A 23963-nucleotide genomic window follows, 5' to 3' on the forward strand; every position below is an offset into this window, starting at 1 on the left:
AAACACAAAAAGGTCGTGCGCGAGCGAATTCTTTCCCTTGCACTTAAACTACAACTCCCATGATGCTCTAGCGGTGTTTCCTGTTTTTGTCATGTGACCAAGTGCCCATAATAATAAGTACAGCATGACTAGCTGCGCTGGTTTATATTGTGCAAAATAACTGATTTAAGTGTACATAAATATTATTAACGTTATTGATAGACCCTAATTGAGTAGATTACGACTAAACCTGCCTTATTTTCTACATCTGGAGCCTCTATCATGGCGGAAGTGGAGGAGCAGGTAGGTTTCTGAATGAAGAAAACATTCTGTCAAATGACAGAAGCCTGTGATTATACATATAATATTTCTGTATGTTTAATTTTTAATGCGTGTTGGCTATTCGAGGCTGCAGTTGTAAGTTATATTTTAAAGGAACTATTTTAAAGTCGTGTTATTGACTCACTTGATAGTGTAACACTTGACAATATCACTACTTAACACTGCCAGTGTTATTATTCTTGCTAAGGAAAATAAAAAAATAAATAAAAGCTTGCCTTAAACTCGTTTCCTGGTTTTAGCTGCTCTCCCAGACTGGTCTGATTACTGGCTTTTGGACCAAATTAAACCAGACTGTCTTAGACCTCAAACCAGCTTTTTCAGCAGGGATGACAGCAAGTTTACAGGCTAAATGAAAAACTATAAATGTATGACTTCTACATAATTACATTTTTAATATTAGGTGTGGAACAGTGCTTTGCCATTGCATGTGTATTTGAAGGGAGTTTAAGAAATAATAAGCCTTGTTAACGAATGTTTTTTTATTTTATTTAAATTTTTTATTCATCATTAATGCATTGCTTACCTTTCCAGGGAAGAAAACTAAGTGAAGAATCCACAGATGAGTCAGAGGTAAAACCAATAACTGTTCAATTTACTAATTTGATTTCAGTAATTGAAGCAGAATCCATTGTGATTTTGAAATAATGCATTTGGTAGCAAAATATCTACTTTAAGTGACATTTCTTTGAAAGAATGAGCGTACAAGCTTACTTTTAAAGCAAAAAAGACTTTTGTTAGGTTTTGAATAATAAAATTATGGTTAAAATTATGGTTAAAAAACAATTTTGACACTTCTGGTCGAAAATGTTCACAGTTAAAATGTTTTGGACTGCTGTCTCTGGTTACTCTGATAGTTAAAATAAAAATATATGTAAAGTTGGTTGAGAAAACCTTGCATATTCCACTTTATTTTTATTATGTGCATACTGTGTCCCAATGCTTTTCAGGGGTGCAGAGACATGTAATGACGTTCACAGTAAAACATTTGACATTAGAGGTGTCACCATTTGTTGTCACATGCTAATATAAGAATCCTATATCATATATACAGTTTTGCTCATAAGTTTACATACCCTTGTAGAATATGCAAGATGTTAATTGTTTTAACAAAATAAGACGAATCATAAAAATGGCATGGTACTTTTTATGTAGTAATGTCCTGAATACACAGTTTCACATAATGGATGTTTACATATAGTCACAAGACCAAAATAATAACTGGATAAACACAAATTAAGCAGTTCAAAAGTTTACACACTCTTAAATCTTAATACTGTGTGTTGTTACCTGGATGATCAATGACTTATGCTTTATGATAGTTGTTCTTTGTTTGCCCTGAGCAGTTGAACTACCCCATTGTTCTTCAGAAAAATCCTTCAGGTCAGGTCAGATGTGTAATTAATGTAAAAATCTGTTGTGTGACACAACAGGGGGTATGTACTGTAACTGCAAGGGGTATGTAAACTTATGAGCAGAGCTGTATAACTTGGCTGTAACATATTCTGTGTACAGTGCCACTGTAAAAGGTCATATTACATTGTGTCCATTTTCTTGAGTGGCGTTTCAAGAAGAGACTTTTGAATAAAGGATAGAGTTTGTCTTTAAGTGATACAGTGAATGAAATGTCAAGTAGACATTCTAGTCCTCAATTTAAAATGAAAACAGAAAGAAGGAAACAACAGCCTTGCCCTCCTCGTAAATGAAATCTCAGTCCGTGGAGCAATCTCTCCTATCTCCTGTCCACAAACTGTCTTCTGTATGCACCCAGGCACCTTGGAGAGCATGATTGTATTTTCCTTTGGATTCACTGTAAACCACAGTTTGTTTTGTTCATAATTGTAGAGCTCTGACTTATGGAAGCTTATTTCCGCCATGGAAAAAAAAAAAGAAAGGGAAGAAAAAAAATTATTAAAGGTAACGTGATTTTTTTTATCTCGCAATTCTGACTTTTTTCTTGCAATTCTGAGTTCACAATTCTTTTTTTTTTTTTTTTAGAATTGCGAAATACAAACAGCAAATTTTGAAATATATCCTCACAAATCTCAGAAAAATCTACTTCTCAACTGGGAGATATAAACCTGCATTTCTAATATTAAAAGTCAGAATTGTGAGATAAAAAGTTGCAGTTATCTTTTTATTTATTTATTTTTCCATGGCACTAGCAAGTTCATTTTTTATTTCACAATTGTGCCTTTTTTCCTTGGAATTCATTTTTTTTCTCAATTGATATATTCAATAAGAATACATTCAGTGTATATAGTTCTAAAAAGAAAAATCGAAAATGTGAAATATAAACTCACAATTGCAGAAAAGAAATGTGAGAAAATAAAAGAAGCTGGTTTCCACCACGGAATAAAAAATAAAAAGGTACTTATTTAAATTAGCAATTGGTCATTTAGCAGACACTTTTATGCAAAGCGTATTTGTCAGTCCTTGTCTTGTGTTTCCCTTCCTCTCGTGTCCCTATTTGGCCATCCTCGTTCCTTTAATTAGTAGTTAATGTGTCCCCAGCCCTGCATGTGATTGCCCCACACCTGTTTCTGTTCTTCCTTGCTAATTTCCCAGTGTTTATAATCCCTGTGTTTCCTAGCCCCTGTGTCCGGTCTAAACGTCATTGATGTTCGTCTCTCCCCAAGCTCCTCGTCTCCGTGTGTGTCTCTCTCCAATAAATGTGATTATTGGAACTCCTACGTCTCCTCGCTCCTTGTATCCCGAGAGGGAACGTGACAGAAGACCGGACCCCACAAAGTAAGCGGCGCTCCTTTTCTCCCGTTTTATTTTCCGTTTTGAAAAGTTTTTGTTTGCGCCTTTTTTCCCCGCTCCCTCCGTGATGATAGAGCTGGTTCCTGTCGTTTGCGGGGGATCACGCCGCCGTTCGCGGCTCGCCCCTTCCCGTTGTGCGTGGGGTGTTGGGCTGCCTTTCGCGGCTTTTCCTGGCCTGCAGTATTGGGGAGAACGGGTCGCCATTCGCCGCTCGCCCAAACCCACAGCCCATGAGGAATTTGTTCCGCCCGCGGCGAAGAGGAGATCGCCGAAGAAGGCGATGAACGTTCCGCCCACGGGGAAGTGGAAGCCGCCGTACACGGCGAAGATGGTTCCGCCGCCGACTTCGGCTCATCCCGAGCCGCCGAGGGAGGAAGCTCAGGTACCGGTGGGAACTCTGGTAATTTATGAAGGAATGTCTTGGACTCCAGTGCCTGCTCCTCGCACGTGCCCTCCAGTGCCTGCTCCTCGCACGTGCCCTCCCGTGCCGGCTCCACGCACGTGCCCTCCCGTGCCGGCTCCTCGCACCAGCCCTCCTGAGTTCCCGCTGGTTCCGTCCAGCCCTCCTGAGTTCCCGCTGGTTCCGTCCAGCCCTCCTGAGTTCCCGCTGGTTCCGTCCAGCCCTCCTGAGTTCCCGCTGGTTCCGTCCAGCCCTCCTGAGTTCCCGCTGGTTCCGTCCAGCCCCGCGCTGCAAGAGCGCCCCCAAGTGTCCGCGCTTCCCGAGCACCCCCAAGTGCCGGCTCCACGCACGTGCCCTCCCGTGCCGACTCCACGCATGTGCCCTCCCGTGCCGGCTCCACGCACGTGCCCTCCTGAGTTCCCGCTGGTTCCGTCCAGCCCTCCTGAGTTCCCGCTGGTTCCGTCCAGCCCTCCTGAGTGCCCGCTGGTTCCGTCCAGCCCTCCTGAGTGCCCGCTGGTTCCGTCCAGCCCTCCTGAGTGCCCGCTGGTTCCGTCCAGCCCTCCTGAGTTCCCGCTGGTTCCGTCCAGCCCTCCTGGGTTCCCGCTGGTTCCGTCCAGCCCTCCTGGGTTCCCGCTGGTTCCGTCCAGCCCTCCTGGGTTCCCGCTGGTTCCGTCCAGCCCTCCTGGGTTCCCGCTGGTTCCGTCCAGCCCTCCTGGGTTCCCGCTGGTTCTGTCCAGCCCCGCGCTGCAAGAGCGCCCCCAAGTTTCCGCGCTTCCCGAGCGCCCCCAAGTGTCCGCGCTTCCCGAGCGCCCCCAAGTGTCCGCGCTTCCCGAGCGCCCCCAAGTGTCCGCGCTTCCCGAGCGCCCCCAAGTGTCCGCGCTTCCCGAGCGCCCCCAAGTGTCCGCGTTTCCCGAGCGCCCCCAAGTGCCGGCTCCACGCACGTGCCCTCCTGAGTTCCCGCTGGTTCCGTCCAGCCCCGCGCTGCAAGAGCGCCCGACAGAGTCCGCGCTGCAAGAGCGCCCGACAGAGTCCGCGCTGCAAGAGCGCCCGACAGAGCCCGCTCCTCTGTGGCTCCCAGGGGGGAGCTTACCCAAGAAAATTTTGGGGGGGGGTAAGAGGGTCACAGCCTGTGTGGCCGGGCCAAGGGCCAAGGCCACAGAACCCCTCGGGCCCGAAAAAAATAGGCCGTGGCCTCCCGAGTCTCCAGATCCTCCCTGGCCTCCCGAGTCCCCTGACCCGCACTGGCCTCCCGAGTCTCCAGATCCGCCCTGGCCTCCCGAGTCTCCAGATCCGCCCTGGCCTCCCGAGTCTCCTGACCCGCCCTGGCCTCCCGAGTCTCCAGATCCGCCCTGGCCTCCCGAGTCCCCTGACCCGCCCTGGCCTCCCGAGTCCCCTGACCCGCCATGGCCCCTGGAACGGGCACCGCCCTGGAGGCCTCCAGAGCGCCCACCCCCCCTCCCCATTGGATGGTGTTAGGCGTGAGGACACGCCTTCCGGAGGGGGGCGTAATGTCAGTCCTTGTCTTGTGTTTCCCTTCCTCTCGTGTCCCTATTTGGCCATCCTCGTTCCTTTAATTAGTAGTTAATGTGTCCCCAGCCCTGCATGTGATTGCCCCACACCTGTTTCTGTTCTTCCTTGCTAATTTCCCAGTGTTTATAATCCCTGTGTTTCCTAGCCCCTGTGTCCGGTCTAAACGTCATTGATGTTCGTCTCTCCCCAAGCTCCTCGTCTCCGTGTGTGTCTCTCTCCAATAAATGTGATTATTGGAACTCCTACGTCTCCTCGCTCCTTGTATCCCGAGAGGGAACGTGACAGTATTATGCAAATTATGACTTTTTATCTCACATTGTTTACTTTTTTTTTTTTCTTAGAATTATATAGAATATATATTTCGTTATTCTGACTTTTTTTCTCAATTGATGCATTAACTCAAAATTCAGGAGCTTGTTTCTGCCACAAAATAATAAAAAAAAGGTAATTGCAACTTTTTATCTCACAAATCTAACTTTTTTCTTGTAATTGCGAGTTTATATCTCGCTATTTGGACTTTTCAGAATTGCAAGTTAGTTTATATCTCGTAATTCCGAGTTCATATTTTGCAATTATGAAAAAAGTCAGAATTGTGAGATTGAGGTATAAACTAAGCTCAGAATTGCAAGAAAGTTTCAGGTACCTTTTTTTATTATTATTTCATGCTGAAAATAAGCTTCCATACTGTCTCTATCCCCTCGTCTATCTCTCCCTAACACTTCCTGATGTGACCATGGATGTGTTGAAGGCTGTGTGGAAATGTGCTCTCAGATGGACCACACCTTCCGAGTCCTCTGAGCTCATACTGTATAACATTTTTGGAGCTTGACAGCATTCATGTAAACCCTTTCTATCCTCATGAAAGAAGAATGCACATCTCATGGCTTAAAGAAAACATGCCACAGCCTCTAAACATGATGTCACGCAATGTGAGGAAATGAGAAAAGATGCTGGCGGGGTTTGACATTAATCTGTGGTTTTGAGGCCCAATGCTTCACTATAGCATTCCAGCAAAGTTTGTAACTAGAAAGACAGAGACAGAATGAGGGATGAGCGAAAGAGGAGAGTGTGGATGGTCACACCACTCCAGAAAAGGGGCAATTAAAGACAGACTTCCCTTCATCCCCTGCTCCCCAAGGCACCAATTAGGAGCGGCAGGGAATGAGGCACAACACTCATCCACCACATCGGCGTGGCGATGGCAAACACTAACAAGAGGAAGAAATTATGGGATATGAAACAGGAGAGATATTATCCACCCCTCCCCACCGTAGAAAGTTTGTCAGGTTTTTTTCCCGCCTCTCTCTGTCTCTCCGTCCCTGTCTGTAATGGCTTTGTAGACCATGACAAATGCTCAGGCATTAGAAATTTCACATCTCGACACAACACGAAATGGACAATGGAGGTGTCGGTGACGAGAAGAAGAAAAAAAAAGTTTGATAAAATGAAACCCTACCCAAACCGCCAGTCTGCCTGTGATCTTATTCGTCTGCTAGCTACTTATTTGCATTGGAGTCCCTGGAATTTTTGGCCCAAAATAAACTTCTACTATTTAAAATTTTGGGGTTGAGATTATTTAATGTTTTTGAAAGAAGTCTCTTAAGCTTCCGAGACTGCATTTATTTGATCTAAAATATAGTTACAAAAGTGTATATGATTATAATTTAAAATAACTGTTTTCTATTTAAATATATTTTAAAATGTAATTTATTTCTGTGATGACAGCCATTACTCCAGATTCCTTCTGAAACCATTGTAATATGCCGATTTGGTACTTAGGAAACATTTCTTATTTTTATAAATGTTGATGACTTGTGCTTTTTGGAGAAACTGAGCTCCTGTTTTTAGGATTCTTTTGTAGCATTAAAACATCTTCACAGTCACTTTTGATTAATTTAATGCATTCTTGCTGAATAAATGTATTTAAAAAAATCATTGTCCATGCATTTGTAATGTATTAAATGAAAACGTAATAAATAAATTAATATTGTACTGCACACGTGTTATCACAGTTGGTCAGATTTGAAATGCAACACTCAAATTTGTTACATATTACATAAACTATAGCATGAGTTGATGGAAAGATAATGATTAATGAAATCATTATACATGAAAGTTTTAAATATATAGTTATAAAAACAATCAAAATAGAGCACTTACTAATAAAATATATTTTGAAATATGGCATGTGACCAAAATTAGAGAACCGTGAATGTTGTCAAATTATTGAAATGTGCTCTCAATAAATCTCAAGGATACCTGAAGGAAATAATTTAGATTAAAGAGGTTCTACTGACCAAAACTTTTTGGATTCCCTGATGTTACTGTAGCATGAAACAGGCTCCCATTCACATTGCTAATTATTACAGGATATCACTATTCTTTCAACACTAAGCAATTACACCATAATATAAGTAACAGAATTAAAAGCTAAATTGATTTTTATTAACAGTTACACTTATTATTATGTGTGATAATTACTATATTCTGGTGCCTAATGAACTAATGAAGAATGGGTGTGTTTGGGTTTTTGTACAGGAGGAGGACACAGAGGAGGAGCCTAAACTGAAGTACGAGAGGCTGACCAATGGCGTGACTGAGATCTTGCAGAAGGATGCGGCCAGCTGCATGACAGTGCATGACAAGGTGTTTAAAAGCTATTTAGCATGTCTTTAAGAAAAAAAAGTGTAGGACATGATGTGCATATACAGTACAGTTTTTTTTTTTTTGGATTCAATATTGTACATAAATTTTAATTATTTAAATAGAAGCTTAATTGTAACTTCTATCTTTTTAAAATTCTTAAATGCAGATATTTCTGGGTGCAGTTTATTATTATTACACTCTTGTATAGTACTGAATATAATATTTTTGACTTGTCTCCTCCACACCATACATTTCTTAGAGAAGTGCTTACGCACAAATGCTCACAGGCCACCAGCCTTTCGCTGATTTCCTGTTTATTTCCTCTACTTTTAGATTTCTATATCTTTTTTTGCCTGTCTTCTTTCCGTTTTTTCCGGGGCTTGATATTTTTGTTGGTGGAACATTCTATGTGGGCTGGTTAATCGTCATGGCAGCCGGTTCACTCATGCACGGACGCTGTGGAGGAATAGTCATACCTAGTTATGTCTCCTCACCTGATGTTTTATTAACCGCTATTGATTTTTATTCTTTTCCCCCCTCTTTTCCTGCTTTTCCCTGGGGACTTCTTCCCCTCTCCTTCCTCTTCCATCTCTCCAAAAAAAGGCAAGCTTGCAAGAAGAGGAGACATTGAAAAGCTGAATTTCCATTGAGAGTCCCCCTTTTTTCACTCTTTCACCTTCTCTCACTTTGTCTGTCTCCACCTTTTCCTCTTTCTGTCTCTTCCCTTTAGTCTTTTATGCATGCGCTCCGATGTGCATTCCACCACCTAGACACACAAGAACACGCTTGCGCCTGCAACCCACCTGCCTAATGTTGCCTCATATTTTAAGTGCCAGGAATCCGAATTTAATTTCAGCAGTTCCATTTTGATAAATCCCTTTAAGAGCCACTGAGGCTGGTGAGGCCACCCCTTTTATTTATTTATTTTGGGCTGATTTTATTTGGGGAGATTGCAGGGGGTTCTGTTGGACATGCTCGACTGTGCCTGTAAATATAAGCATTTCATTATAGACTGCAGTGAAGCATGGGTGTGCTGCGACAGGGAAAGCAGGTGTGTGTGTGTGTGTAAATGTGTTTAGATGCAGGGTAACCTCAGTTTCAGAGCTGGACTCATTCTGTGTGTGTGTTTTATAGTGTCTGGATGCTTTTGTAAAGCTGGGTCCAGTTTGCAGATGGCAGATAAATAGACCCAAATTTGCAGGGGTGTCAAACTAATTTTAGGTTGGCGGTCAGACTGGACTGAATGTCCCCTTATGTGGCCTGATTTCATTTTATTTGTTTAACCTTTTAGTGACACAATGCAGAGTGCATGCACAACAGATGCTCTAATAAAATACAAAATCAACTGTATGCCACGTTTTATAACTAATATTTATGTAATAAAAAGATTTCAAAAAATTAATTCACCAGGCCCCTATGAAATTGGTAATTAATTGGAAATATCAAACAATCAAATAATCGAACAATAGTATTGATGAGAAAAAGAGAACCCGCTGCTCTTGGTTGGAAAACTTAATTACTTAACTATAATAATGCAAATTAGTGAACAGTAACACCAATTAAGGCCTAAAATTAATATTTATTATAATGTATTTAATGTTCTGATAAATGACTGTAATGCCATCCAGTAATTTAATATACTTGTATTATAATTTACACTTCTAATATTAATACTAATATCTTCACTTATACTTGTCCCATTTATCATTACTGTGGTAATTGAATTAGAAAAAAAAAAAAAGAGAAAATGACCTGACTTGCTTTGGGATTATAATAAAAGTTCTGGTTAACACTTTAGCATAGGGACCAGTTCTCACTATTAATTATTGCTTTATTGTATTATTAATTATTGTATTATTGCTTATTAGCATGCATATTACCAGCATATTGGCTGTTTATTAGTACTTACAAAGCACATATTCTTCATGACCATATTTTACATCTCTAATCCTACCCAATACCTAAACTTAACAGCTACCTTACTAAGCAGTAATTAGGAGTTTGAATCAAAATTCATAGTTAATAGTTAATTAACAGTGAGAACTGAACCTTAAAATAAAGTGTTACCATGTTCTGCCATTTGAATATGTAGTTAATATTCAGAACACTACTGCTGAGTGACTTTTTGTCACTACTGCTGATCATATTTCCCACAACACATTCCCACTCTCATTATACCATTATATTATCTCATTCATCAGTGTTATTAAATGGTGAATAAATATAAATACCATATAAATGGTTTGAATTCTTTAATGAAGTACAATACTGTAACTTGCTCTGACTCTGAAACAACTTTTCTTTTCTGCTGACATCACCTAGACCTCTTTATAAGCCCCTCCCCTCCAACCACCTTTCATAGAACTCTTTGGGTAACACTTTATTTTAAGGTGTCATAATACAGAGTATTTACCTAATTAAGTACTTAGTCGTAGCCATTGTACTTACATGCAACAAATTGTACATATCATGTAACTAAGTTATGGAACAGCCTGTAATTACAGTTTGTAATTATGTAGATGTAATAGGCAGCTACTGTTACACATGTAACAGGCCGAGTCTGTTACACAGCTACTTGTACACTCTAATCTTGATGTACTTTATTTTAAGTAGCTTATGCCTGTGTAATATTATGTAATTGTAATGTAATTAGAAATGTATTACATGTATTTTAGCTGTGTACTGGTGGGTTAAATCAAACTAAGGTGCAGCTGGATAAGGTGTACAGTATAGATACACATGAAGTACACTTAAGTACAATCTTGATACACTTTATTTTTAAGTAGCTTATGTCTGTGTACTTACATTTATAATTACGTTGTATAAAGTCTGCAACACGTGTAACAATCTTTTGGTTACATAAGTAGCTGTGTAACAGACTCGGTCTGTTACATATGTGTAACAGTAGCTGCCTATTACATCTACATAATTACAAACAGTAAGTACAGACTTTCCACAACTTAGTTACTTGGTAAGTACATTTTGTTTCATATAAGTACAACAGATACAACTAAGTACTCAACTAGGTAATTACTTAAAATAAAGGACACCTTAAAATAAAGTGTTACCACTCTTTGCACTATTAAATCCTATTAAATATGTTTGCATATAATTACACATTTTTTAAATTGTTTGAACATCTTGTGTCAGTTAACAAGAGCTTTATATAGAATTTACTCCTAGACTGTTAAAACTGAAAAAATAGAAAGGTAAACTTTCATTTATCTAATTAATTTAGTTTTTTATTGAAATTTTGAATCGGTTGGTGGCAATTCACATGAGATAATAGCTTAGGTTTTCGTAAAAGAGTAATTGCATTAGTCTGACAGGCAGAGTGTTGGTGTGGAGGGCAGAGATGTGTGACCTGTGGCGCATATATTATGTTGAAGCGTTTTGATATGTCGGGGAAAAAAACGCTATTTCACACTGGGCCGCTCTGATAAATAGGCTTTCCTGTCCTCCAGCAATTTCACACTTTTTGCCCTCGAAGGGTCCAGCCGAAACCACACACACAAACACACACTCTCACATACACGCACAAACACTGAGGCCTCACAGCCATGCCTGGTAAAACTCATTTTTAATACCTCCTCCACAGCTTTTAACTCTGTATAAGTGTAGGATGTCCCGTGGTTTTGACTTGTGTGTCTGACATGTTTGTGTCTCCTGTTGCTTTCAGTTCCTGGCTCTCGGGACACACTTTGGAAAGGTTTACCTTCTGGATATTCAAGGAAATATTACACAGAAGTTTGAAATTGTAAGTCTGAAATATGATTGTTATAGATATGTCCATGTTTGAGCTAGGTTATGTCTGATTATAACATGGTTATGTTACTTTTTCTCCTTCAATGCTCATAGAGTCCAGTGAAAATAAACCAGATTAGTTTGGATGAGAGCGGTGATCATGTTGGCATCTGCTCTGAAGATGGAAAGGTGAGAATTCCCTTCAGCACCCATTGTTCTTTAACTTCCTGTATTAGCCTTTTATGATAAACCGACCACAGTCCCATTTCTAGTCCCAAATCCGAACCCTCAATTTATTCCTAAAATCTGAGAGCAATGACAATAAATGTGCAAATAAACAACGCCATCAGCATTGCACAATTCATTCTTAGTGAATTTCCCCATGAGAGTCTAAGGAGTGGTTTACTTGAGTTTTCATATCTTTCTCTGTTTGCAAGATATGATGTCGTGCCTGTCTTCCCACTCAATACCGGCTCCGTCAACTCTGACACCTGCAGAAACAGCATGTGCGCATTTGGTCCATTTTAAAATGTGTTTAAAAAAAGAACTTCTCTCCTCCTCGCTCCTTCTGTGATTTCTATCGCTCCTCTCCATCTATCTGCTCATTGATCATGAGCTGGCTGTTATCAGTCCACAGAGGCTAATCATCAGCACCTTGTGTGGCTTTCTCAGGCTGATCTGTGGCATGATAGTCCACGTCTATCCCTGTTACTATGGCAGAGGTGAGATCTTGTCGCACATACACCAATTAAAATCGATATGGAGGCCATTGTTCGCTCCTCTGCACTGTTAATCTCAATTTACCGAATGCATTGCTACCGTTGTTTGGCAAAATGTGACATTATTTTTTTCATTATTAGGTTTTTCCAAAAAGTAGAAACTGCACTTTATACATAACATAAACAAGAAACAATTTAAAATCGGTAGTTACCAAGATAAGACATTTCATAATGTCTTTAGTAAATAAATGGAATATTTAGGATTAGGTAGCCTTCAAAAACTTGTGATAGATTGGTGTGTGCTTCATAATTAATAAATATTTCTAATATAATTTTTAATTTGCTCCTAGACTGTCTAAACTGCATCACTTGAAAAGTATACTTAAGTTTATTTTATTTTATTTTTTAAATTACATAAATTAATTGGTTGGTTGGTTGTGATATTGACAATTCATAAATAATAATAGCAAACTTTTATGTTAAACTGTTAAATGATTCAACTACTATTAATTATTAAATGTTAAACTATTTGATTAAAACCAATATGGAGGGCTTTGTTTACTCACTGTTAATCTCAACACTTACAACTGCTGTGCTATTGATGTTATACAATATATGACACAGGAAGAGTCTATTTTTCTTTCTTTTTTTAAGTTTTTCAAAAAAAAACTAGAAACCTGCACTTTAAAATAGACAATTTTCAAAATAGCTAAGCTTGTTGCCTGACCAGAAAAACATGAACAATTTGAAGTCAGTAGTTTCCCTCCCCCACCATCATCTTAAATGCAAGAGGATGCTTTACTTTTCAATGGAGTTGTACTTTTTTGAGACCTCGCACTCATTTTTTAGTTTCCTCTTGTTTTATACAGACAGGTGTAGGTGAAATGTTGTGTTAACGCTTGTTTATAGCCGTCGGGGACTGCAGCACCGCTAGTGATTAAGTCAGTAGCATAAAGGCATGCGAGGGCAGAAAGAGTTGACCTCTCCACTAATTGGGAGTCTGGCAGATGGTTAACTAGCCCACTGGATGGTCTGATGCTTTGCCCAAGTCAACTGTTATCGCAGAGCGCGTCTCTGGACCACAGTGATTTTACCTTAAAAAGACATCTCTGTGTCTCTTTCTCCATTTCTCTCTCTCATCTTTTCCAGGTGCAAGTATTCGGCCTGTACACTAGGGAGGGCTTCCATGAAAACTTTGACTGTCCCATCAAGGTAACTTATTGCTGTTAATGCAAGTCGTCAGTCCCCCGGCAATGTTTTTGCTGCCTGATGGGAAATAGCCCTTTGATTTCGATTTCCCGTCACAGCGAGCATTGATAATTCTGGAAAACAATGTAATTTCAGCTTGCTACTAGTCTTAATTGATTTCTCTAGGGCATTTCATATCATGCATGAGCCGCCTGTTTGTTGAGCATGAGTGATGTCACCTATGGCACACATTAAAAAGAGCCAGTGCTGTCATCCTCTTGTGTCGATACTTTTGTGTATCGGACTGTGAGGATCAATCCTTTAACTTTTCCTGGGTAAAAAAGCACTTTATTGAACATGTTTCAGACTGGCTTTAGTCTAACCCCCTCTGAGGCACTATATGGCTTTAGAGTGGACATTGATATTAACTCAGGTGTTGCCGTAAACTGAACTGAAGTCTCTTGTTCAATTCCAGGTCGTGGCGCTACACCCTCAGTTCAGCAAATCCAACAATAAACAGTTTGTGACCGGAGGAAATAAGGTAAGTCCAGTTTCACAATCACCTGGGAGTCAAAACTCAGACTGTGAGTGTTAAAGGCGCAGTTTCAAAACTTGTCTGTGTTATTTCCAGATCTCATTGCACTCATTGTCCAATAGTTCCTCTCTACTTTAAAAAAACTGCATTTGTTTGGCAAATCTCATTTTTTTTAGAGGAGTCAGGTCACTCAGAAGATGCTAAAAGCTGGTATCAGGTCTGCATTGGGTCCCAATCCCACGTTTAGTGGTTAGAACGAGTGCTGTAGAAATGTTGAGCCTTGGGGCTCATGTGGGAGATGCAGGTTCAAATCCAGTTAGAATCATGGTCTTATTACATTTTCTCTATCCTTCTTCCAAAACATTTCCTGTCTTCTCTTTCACTCTCATTATTTACTAGTACAAAAGGAAACAAAAGCACATTTGTTTGGCACTGACTCGTGCATGTCATTTTAGGTTTGAATCAGTATGTAACTACATTACGATTCAAAAGTTCAGGGTCAGTAATTTTTTTATAAAGACACGAATACTTTTATTCAGCAAGGATGCATTAAATTGGTTAAAAGTGACTGTAAAGGCATTTATAATGTTACAATTTTTTTTTTTTCAAATAAGTGCTGTATTTTTAACTTTCTATTTATCAAAGAATCCTGAAAAAGTATCATGGTTTCCACAAAATTATAAACCAGCACAACAGTTTTCAATTCAGCATTAATACTAATTAAAAATCTTTTTTGAACACCAAACCAGCATATTATAATGATTTCTCATCGTGTGACAAAACTGAAGTAATGGCTGCTAAAAAATAAGCTTTGCCATCACGAGTATAATTTGCATCTTTAAAAAGTACTGTATTTTGATCAAATAAATGCAGCCTTGGTGGGATTTCTCTTAAAAACATAAATCTTAACAACCCTAAACTTTAAGACTGGTTGCAGGCTTTTTGCAAAAATATAAGAATCGTTTATTAAAAAAAATGAAACGCGTTCATCAACCACTGAGTTTTCAAAAGAAAGTATCTCTTTTAATGTGTTTTGAATGCCTTAAAATAAAAACAAAAGCCACATTCATACCTGAAGTCTAAACATATATTTTGTGGTCTCTATCAGTTGATGCTCTTGAGGTTTCGACGCTGAGGGTTAAGCTAAATTATTAGAATGGAATCATTTTTTGTCATGTTGAGTGCCTTGTATTATGGTTACTCAAACTGAAGCTGTTTGGCATGAAACGCTCTTACCGTCTTTGGCCTTAGACTGAGGTCAACATCAGGGAGAGAAAGAGTGGTCCATTTTCTCCAAAGTGTTGTTCACTAGAGAGATGTTGTCTCTTCTTGCGCAATAAATAACTGTCATTACATAGAGTGCCATAGTGTTTGCAACATGTAGAACACTCTTTGGCTTATGGACTAAACAAATACGCTCATTTTTCAAAGGACACAATGCTACCAACTGAAGATGCCACAGTCTGATACATTCCAGACTCCGTACATCTATAGAAATGAAAACATGGTTTGTGTCTGTCGTAAAAGCACTCAGAAGAAGTTGATCTGTTTGCATGAACTGATCAGATATCTTGAGGCTGGAAAAAAAATCTTCAATTGTGAAGTGAATTTGAATAAATGCCATTGGTTCTTTGTAAAGTGGACTGTTAGAGATTTTGTTGAGACATACAAATCTTGAACCACTCAAATAGAGTCTTCTCAATTTCTGTAAATCCTAGATTTTTATCCTCTGTGCCACGATTGATTCTTATAAAATGGCTTCACACTGTTACTGCATTGTGCTTATCAGAAGCAATTAACGGCGTCCATTGTGCGCCACAGTGGCCAAGTCCTCTGCATTTTCCTCCCGCTTCTGCTTGTTTCCTTCTCTCTCCCTGGCTTAAGGTCCCCATAATGCAGCCCTGCCATGAAAATCAATACGGCTTCCACTGAAGACGCATCTTGTCAAAGGCAATTCAATTCCGTCTGCTCGGCTCTTGGAGTGTCATCTCCTATTGCTGCGCTGTGATCTGTTAACATAGCCAAAAGTGTAGAACTGAAGCGACATTGAACCGTCTTTCCTTTCAATCACTTTCTCTGCAGTCAGGTCAGGTTGGCTGTGTGGTGATTGTGTGTGGCATTTTTGACACTTTCGATTCAAGGTTATCCACCAAGTGCGTTGCCGGTTATCGCACGAAGCCCTCAGAAAATGTTGTTTTTCACCAAATAATATCCGACTTACCGGAGTAAACCAAAACATTAAATACCTTTTCATAGAAATTCTGTTGTTTGAGTCTCTTTTCTAGTTAGTTCATGAGATGTCAATACAGCATCTTCTTCTCTCGTGTGCTTTATAAATTGTGTTGTACTGCGTACCTGCGTAAGTGACTTTATAAATTTCCCATTATCTAAAGGTTGAACCAAATGTTGCCTTTTTCTAAAATGGATTTTGATATTGCTGGTAAAATGATTTTATTGAATTTCTGCCTGAATGTGACCGAAACACCATGACAAGGCCAATGAATCTGCCTAACACACTGATCCAATCTAATGCTTACTGCAATATTAGCAAAAAAAATAATAAATAACCATATTAGACAAAAAAAAGCCACTGGGGTAACCTAACCTAAACCATTCAAAAGGATTATCTTTGTACTGAATTTAACCCTATAGGGTGGTGTATTAGTAGGTTTAGGGTCAGTAGGATTCTTTCTTTAATTAATAGTTTTATTCAGCAAAGGTGCATTAAATTCATCAAAAGTGACAGTAAAGACATATATAAAGTTACAGAAAAATATTAAGCACCACAACTGTTTTCAACATTTCGAATTATTATCAAACATTTTTTGAACACCAAATCAGCATTCTACTTGAATAATGGCTGCTAAAAAAAAATCAGCCTTATCATCATAGTATAATGACATTCAATATATATTATAATAGAAAACAGCTATTTTAAATTGTCATAATTGTAATGGTTTTTACCCAAATAAATATAGCCATGGTGAAGAGACAGCTTTTAAAAACATTAAAAAAAAAAAAAAAAAAAAAAAAAAACTCACTGGCCCAAAAAGTTTAAGCAGTTGTATATATTAATAACTTTTAAAAGGCTACCACCCCAGTGATAGTTGTTCAATATTTTGTTCTTTTTCAAGAGTAAAAGCAAAACAGATATTCTCAAATCAGAATTAAAAGACGTGTAGTCACTGACTTTGTTGTGTTGCACCTGTTTATGCTCTATATTCTACTGCCCTCTGGTGTTGTAATGCAAACACTGTGGCCTATTCTGTTTTGTGTTGGTGAATATCTGTCGCTCACTAATGTTAAAGTAATGAAATATGTTCTATAGCTTTCGCTTTATGAGAGGAACTGGCTGAACCGTTGGAAGACCTCTGTTCTGCATGAAGGAGAGGGAAACATCACCAGCGTGAAATGGAGAGCCAACCTCATTGCCTGGGCAAACAATGTGGTACAATACGATTTAGGCACACTGGACATGTTAATTAAGATGCCTTAGTAATAATGATTTTATCTAAACTATAGCTGATGTATTGTAGGGTGTGAAAATTTATGACATCAGCAGTAAACAACGCATCACGAACGTGTTGCGGGACAACACCAATCTTAGGCCGGATATGTACCCCTGCAGTCTGTGCTGGAAAGACAACACCATGCTGATCATAGGCTGGGGCTCTTCTGTTAAGGTATGTGTTCAGTACAAATGCAGATCAAGTGTTTTAATAACTAGGAAAGCTCATTTCTAAAAAAATATGTATTCTCATTTGAATAACGTTGTTTGGTTCATTTGTTTTTCTCAGATATGTGTTGTTAAAGAGCGTGACCCAACAGAAATGAGAGATCTACCCAGTCGCTACGTTGAGATTGGTACTGAACCAGTTACCGTCACACACATAATGAGAACATAACATAATTAAATTTGAATGGACAGTACACCCAAAAATTAAAACCTTATCTTTTATTATCTCTTAAGATGTACAAAGCAAAACATTTTTTTTTTGGATTTGCTGATTTCTTTCAGTGTCAGCGTTTGAGACCGAGTTCTTCATTAGTGGACTGGCACCTTTGGCAGATCAGCTGGTCACTCTGTACTATGTCAAGGACAACTCTGAGCACATGGTAGTGTTACACACTCTCACCAGAGCTAAGATCAGGGGCCTCTTGACATGTCCAAGGGAGCTGCAAGATGACTTGAAATAAATTCAAATGAGACAAAGCAAGCTTAACATGTTAATTTTAATTCATTTCCTCACATCTGGCAGTTTATTTAAGAACCAGAACCTCTTTTTATGCATTAATTATGCCTTGTAATGCACCTTAAAATGCATTGTAAAATCTGAATAAATGTAACCACAGTTAATACATTATAACACTTATCAATCATTGTTACACTATGCATTTTAAATTCGGTTGTATTTATTTACAACAAGATGTATTGCAATGCACATTATGAATAATTATAATGCATTATAATCCCTTTAATAACCCTTTATAATGCATTATATATAAAGGCTTTAAGTAAAGTGTTACCAATTAATGAATTCGATTTTTTTATGATTTATAAATGTTTTAATTATTTTAATGTATTTACTTTCTGTAAATAAAAAAGTTTGAAAAAAATCAGCTTTGTCACTGCATCAGAAGTACCAGAAATATAAAAAAATGTTGTCTTTGGCAACAGAGAGCCTAACAGGCAAAAAATGTGAGAATCTGCAAAAACAAAGTATCTTATTAGAAACATTTTGTTTTGTATTGCTGTGAGTGTAAAATGTACTTATTAATAGATATAACTCTGTTTGCCACAGGAGGAGGAGTTCAGAACACGGCCTCGTTTAGACATCATCCAGCCATTACCCGAGGGCTGTGAGGAGATCTCATCAGACGCTCTCACTGTACGCAACTTCCAGGAGAACCAGTGCAGGGACTACAGGCTCGGTATGATGAAGACAGAATGCATGAACAGCTCAGGGTTGCCAGGTTATCATAACAAAACCCGCCCAATTGCTACTCTAAACTTGCCCAAAACTATCCCAATCACGTTTCGCGGGGGGTTCCCCGATAAAAACGCGTTCCAGGGGTAAAATACACATTTTTCAGTAGGGTTCCTGCTGAAATATCACTTAATATCACATTACTGGGGGCGCTTCGACCCGCGGACATGAAAAACAACCCGCGGCAAGAGTGTTAAAGTAGCACAATTCCGCGGGTAAACCGCAGGCTTGGCAACACTGGAACAGCTAGAATACCATAATAAAAAAGACGGATACAAATCACCCAAAATCCACAGTTTAATCCGTTAAATTCCCATGTTGATGATAAAGTCATCATTTTAAATCTTTGAATCATCTGTGTTGTCATTCCAGAACACTCTGAGGGAGAGTCTCTATTCTACATTATCAGCCCTAAAGACATTGTAGTGGCTAAAGAAAGAGACCAGGATGACCACATCGACTGGCTTCTGGAGAAGAAGAAATACGAGGTACGTGTTCAGCAGTCTAAGGAAGCATTTATATCATACCATTTAAAAATTTGAGCTGTACTTAATGATTTCTGTTTTGATTTGGATGTTTGTCACAGGAAGCACTGATGGCTGCAGAGATCAGCTTCAAAAACATTAAACGGCATGATGTACAGGTGAAAACAAATGAATGATGTGCAGAAAGCTAGTCTTAGTTATTATAACGCTCTCATATAATAACCTAGAATCACAGTGTGGCTGCTTCCTGTCTGTGCTCTGTGAATAGAAAATTGGAATGGCGTACATCAATCATCTGGTGGAAAGAGGAGATTATGATGCAGCTGCCAGGTACAGGACATCAACCTTCTGATTTATTGAGCTGTTAACTGTTTCAAATATGAATGGATGCCTTAATATATGCCCCATTTTTCTCTCTGTATTCCTTTTTGACAGGAAGTGTCAAAAAGTGCTTGGAAAGAACATGGATCTCTGGGAGAATGAAGTGTACAGATTCAAAACCATTGGACAGTTGAAAGTGAGTCTGCAGAATTTTTATTTTTAAAAAATAATTATTTGCCACCATTCAGGACCTGTATAGTAAATAGTAGAATAATATTAATGAAGATACTTATTATTATTATTATTATTATTATTATTATTATTAAGAATAATTGTTATTAATACGTCAATGTTGTTATTATTGTTGTTGTTATTTTTATTATTTATTGTAATTATAATGTATACTAATATATATATATATTAGTGCTGTCAAAAGATTAATCCAAAATAAAAAGTTTTTGTTTACATACTATAATGTGTGTACTGTGTATATTTATTCCGTATATATAAATAGACACACATGCATGTATATATTTAAGAAAAAGTTATGTTTATATATTAAATAGTTTATATATACTGTATATAATAAATTATATTAATATAAATATATACATGTAAATATGTTCTAAATATATACTGAATGTGTGTGTATTTATATATGCATAATAAATATGCACAGTACACACACATGTAAACAATAACTTTTATTTTGGATGTGATTGATCGCGATTAATCTTTTGATAGCACTAATATATGCATATGTGTGTATATGTATGTGTATATATATATATATATATATATATATATATATATATATTCTCAGAACTCAGTTAATATATAAATTAATATAAATATGTATATTAACATATATTAACTGAGTTCTGAGAAATTAATAAAATATTTTTATTCATAATAAAATGATTTTATTAATTAGCAAAATATTTTATATGAAATATATGAATATATTGAAACAGAACTTAATTTTATTAAGCAATGACAAAATATGTCAATTATTTTGACATTTTTGTCAATAATTTTAGTGTGATCTTTATTATGATTATGTTGTAATAATATATTATTTATATCACGCTATTATTATTAATTATCATATTTTACAAAGTTGTCAGTTGTCAGAAATTAGTAAAATTTCTATATATATATATATATATATATATATATTTATTTATTTATTTATTATTATAATTATTTTTATACTCATATTTTAAAGAAATAATAGTCCATCAAAAATATCTGTTTAACCTCAAATCTTTCATTTTAGCATTGTACAAATGCTATTTGTTAACTACCCACTCCATTCCACTTCCTCCCAGGCCATCAGTCAGTACTTACCAAGAGGAGACCTTCGTCTTCGACCAGCAATTTATGAGATGATACTTCATGAGTTCCTCAAGACTGACTATGAGGTATATGTTTTCCATTAAACAGTTTTTTTCCAATTGCATGAACAAGATGATAAGCTATTAGATAGACCATAATATTAAGCTTTCAAAATGTGAATCATCACAACAACATCCTTTACAGAAGAAGGCAATTCCTTCTGTTGTTCTTCACACAGGGTTTTGCCACACTGATTCGTGAGTGGCCAGGAGAGCTGTATAACAACATGGCTATAGTTCAGGCAGTGAATGAACACCTGAAGAAGGACCCCACCAACAGCATGCTTCTCACCACACTGGCCGAACTGTGAGTTAATGCTGCCAAATTAAAGAAAAGCTTGTAACATAATTTTAAAAGCAGCTCTGCCTAAGTTAGAATCTTATATGTGTGTATGCAGCTACACATACGATCAGCGTTATGATCGTGCTCTGGAGATCTACCTGAAACTGAGACACAAAGATGTTTACCAACTCATTCACAAACACAATCTATTCTCCGCCATCAAGGACAAGATTGTCCTGCTCATGGATTTCGACAAAGAGGTAAAACATCTGTTATTCCTTTTGCCTTACTGAGGACCTTTGTTTTAGAATGTAATGCCAGAAACTTGTCACGTGCATAAAATATTTTTTTGCTGATGATATATGTTATAGATGACTTTGGAACAATGTGATTTATAGTCAGAGAGATGTGTCTAAAGGATATGTCTGCCTTTTTGTTCTCTTTTTTTTTTTTTTTTTTTAGAAAGCTGTTGACATGCTGCTGGATAATGATGATAAAATATCGGTGAGTTCAGTGCAGTGGCCTCAGTCTTCTGATTAAACCCTTCCACACTCTCTGTACAGATGAACATCTGTGTGTTTCTCTCCCTCAGATGGACAAAGTGGTGGAGGAATTAAAAGACAGACCTGAGCTGTTACATGTGGTATGTTGAATATGAGCTGTTTAAATCATGCAGATGTGTCTGAGGGGTCCAGCTGTAGTTAACATTGGATGTGTTACTTCCTTTTGCCTGTTTCTCTTCAGTATTTGCATAAGCTGTTTAAGCGGGACCATCATAAGGGGCAGAAGTACCATGAGAGGCAGATCAGTTTGTATGCTGAGTATGACCGACCCAACCTACTGCCCTTCCTCAGAGAGAGCATGCACTGCCCACTAGAGAAGGTCTGTATACAATTTGTTCCACTAAACAGGAAATCACACATTAATGGGGTACATTTAAGTTGATTTAATCATCATACATTACTGTTCTAAAGTTTGGGCTTTAGTAAGATTATTATTTTTTTTTTGCATTGAATTGATCAAAAGTGACAGTAAAGACATAATGTTACATTCAATTTCTATTTCAAATAAATGGTGTTCTTTTGAGCATTCATCCTCACATAATCCTGAGAAAATATGGTTTCCACAAAAATAGTAAAGCAACAACTTTTTTCAGCATTGAGAATAAGAAATGTTGAGCAAATCTGCATATTAGAATGATTTCTGAATGATCGCGTGACACTGAAGACTGGAGTAATGATACTGAACATTCAGGTTTGCAGTCACAGGAATAAAAAGTCCGGTGCTGCGCTGTTTTGTGTGCTGCAAAAAATTTCTGCCAAATGCGACACCTGCTGGCAGAGAATGAATCATTTAACATAGGTAAAACTAGTGCGATTCAGTCTATTAAAATACATTTAGAATGATCACATAGTTTAAAAATTTATAGCCTATTTATATCATTTCATATAGTTAATATCACACGAAGAGTACCATTTTTTTTTCTCCAAAAATCAGCATGATTGCAAATGTGATATTGATTTTATGCAACAGTTCAATAAACGAGAAATTAATATTAAGATACTTACATTTTAGACACCATATTTCCTGCTTTTGCTCTATTTCTACAACAAAAATCATTCCAAACTCAGCCACAGCACTGTTTTGCGTCTCTGATCAGCATGACGGTGATTCGTTCCTGAATGAATACACGTTTATATGATTCGGTTCAGTCGCAATTACTCACTTATTAACGCTGACTTATTGCCACCTACTGGCCGTTTTAATTTCACATTTTTAAAAATAATGTCAAACATCAGTTTTCAACGTTTTGTTTCAAATATCAAAACATCATTTATGCATTTGTGACTGCAGGTTAGCATTCTATGCCCTTCTGAGCTGCATTAAACGGTTTCCAAATATATCTAAATTCCACTTCATATGCATTGCAAAGATAAATTTAGTTGATACTGATTTCATCTGCTTAGTAATAGCCCAAATGCAAGAATTTGACTCAAAAGATGATGCACACTTTTAGAAAAAAGTGGCTTAAAGGTAAAAATGCCCATAAAACTTACGCATTTCTCTTACTGCTGTGAACTGACCACACAGAATATGACAAATATAAAAAAAATCCAAGAGTCAGCTGTCCATTGTAGTCTTTAAGATACCAGCACGATAACACACTCAGCAAAATATCGTCTAATTATCGTTAGCGATAAAATCCCAGAAAATATCAAGATATCATTTTTTGCCAATTTCGCACACCCCTAATTCATGTTATTTAATTTATATAATAAGTTATTGATAATAATTGTTACAATCAATATTATTAATACTTTTGACTTATCCATTTTCTTGAAAATGGTTTAAAGGCTGAAATGTAAAGTTTATCATTTTACAAAACTTGTTGTTTTTGTGAAAACTTGTATCTGAATTGTAAATTATGCTTTTTACAGTCATTTTACAGTTTAATATGGTAATATAGACACTGCGCTACCCCGCTCATATGGTATTAATTTTATTTGTGCAGGTCTTAAAAAGTCTTAAATTTGAGCTTAAAAATCCTGCAGAAACCCTGATATATATATATATATATATATATATATATATATATATATATATATATATATATATATATATATATATATATATATACAGTGC

General features: G+C 37.6%; 1 protein-coding gene across 1 annotated transcript in view; it reads left to right on the top strand.

Moving 5' to 3' along the window:
• Positions 1-79: 79 nt before the first annotated feature.
• Positions 80-23963, top strand: part of LOC306865061 (vacuolar protein sorting-associated protein 41 homolog) — a 35303-nt gene continuing 11419 nt past the window's right edge. Inside the window, exons 1-22 of the mRNA XM_079409416.1 lie at positions 80-282; positions 853-891; positions 7553-7660; positions 11340-11417; positions 11519-11593; positions 13273-13335; positions 13787-13852; positions 17175-17294; positions 17383-17529; positions 17644-17710; positions 17865-17962; positions 18649-18778; positions 19207-19322; positions 19421-19477; positions 19588-19649; positions 19755-19836; positions 20972-21064; positions 21217-21344; positions 21436-21580; positions 21783-21824; positions 21913-21963; positions 22065-22202. Of these exons, the coding sequence (XP_079265542.1) occupies positions 262-282; positions 853-891; positions 7553-7660; positions 11340-11417; positions 11519-11593; positions 13273-13335; positions 13787-13852; positions 17175-17294; positions 17383-17529; positions 17644-17710; positions 17865-17962; positions 18649-18778; positions 19207-19322; positions 19421-19477; positions 19588-19649; positions 19755-19836; positions 20972-21064; positions 21217-21344; positions 21436-21580; positions 21783-21824; positions 21913-21963; positions 22065-22202 (1926 nt within the window). The 5' untranslated portion in view covers positions 80-261. The remainder of the gene's footprint in view (positions 283-852; positions 892-7552; positions 7661-11339; positions 11418-11518; positions 11594-13272; positions 13336-13786; positions 13853-17174; positions 17295-17382; positions 17530-17643; positions 17711-17864; positions 17963-18648; positions 18779-19206; positions 19323-19420; positions 19478-19587; positions 19650-19754; positions 19837-20971; positions 21065-21216; positions 21345-21435; positions 21581-21782; positions 21825-21912; positions 21964-22064; positions 22203-23963) is intronic.

Source organism: Barbus barbus (genome assembly GCF_936440315.1).
Source record: "Barbus barbus genome assembly, chromosome: 46".
In the NCBI taxonomy this organism is placed as follows: Eukaryota; Metazoa; Chordata; class Actinopteri; order Cypriniformes; family Cyprinidae; genus Barbus; species Barbus barbus.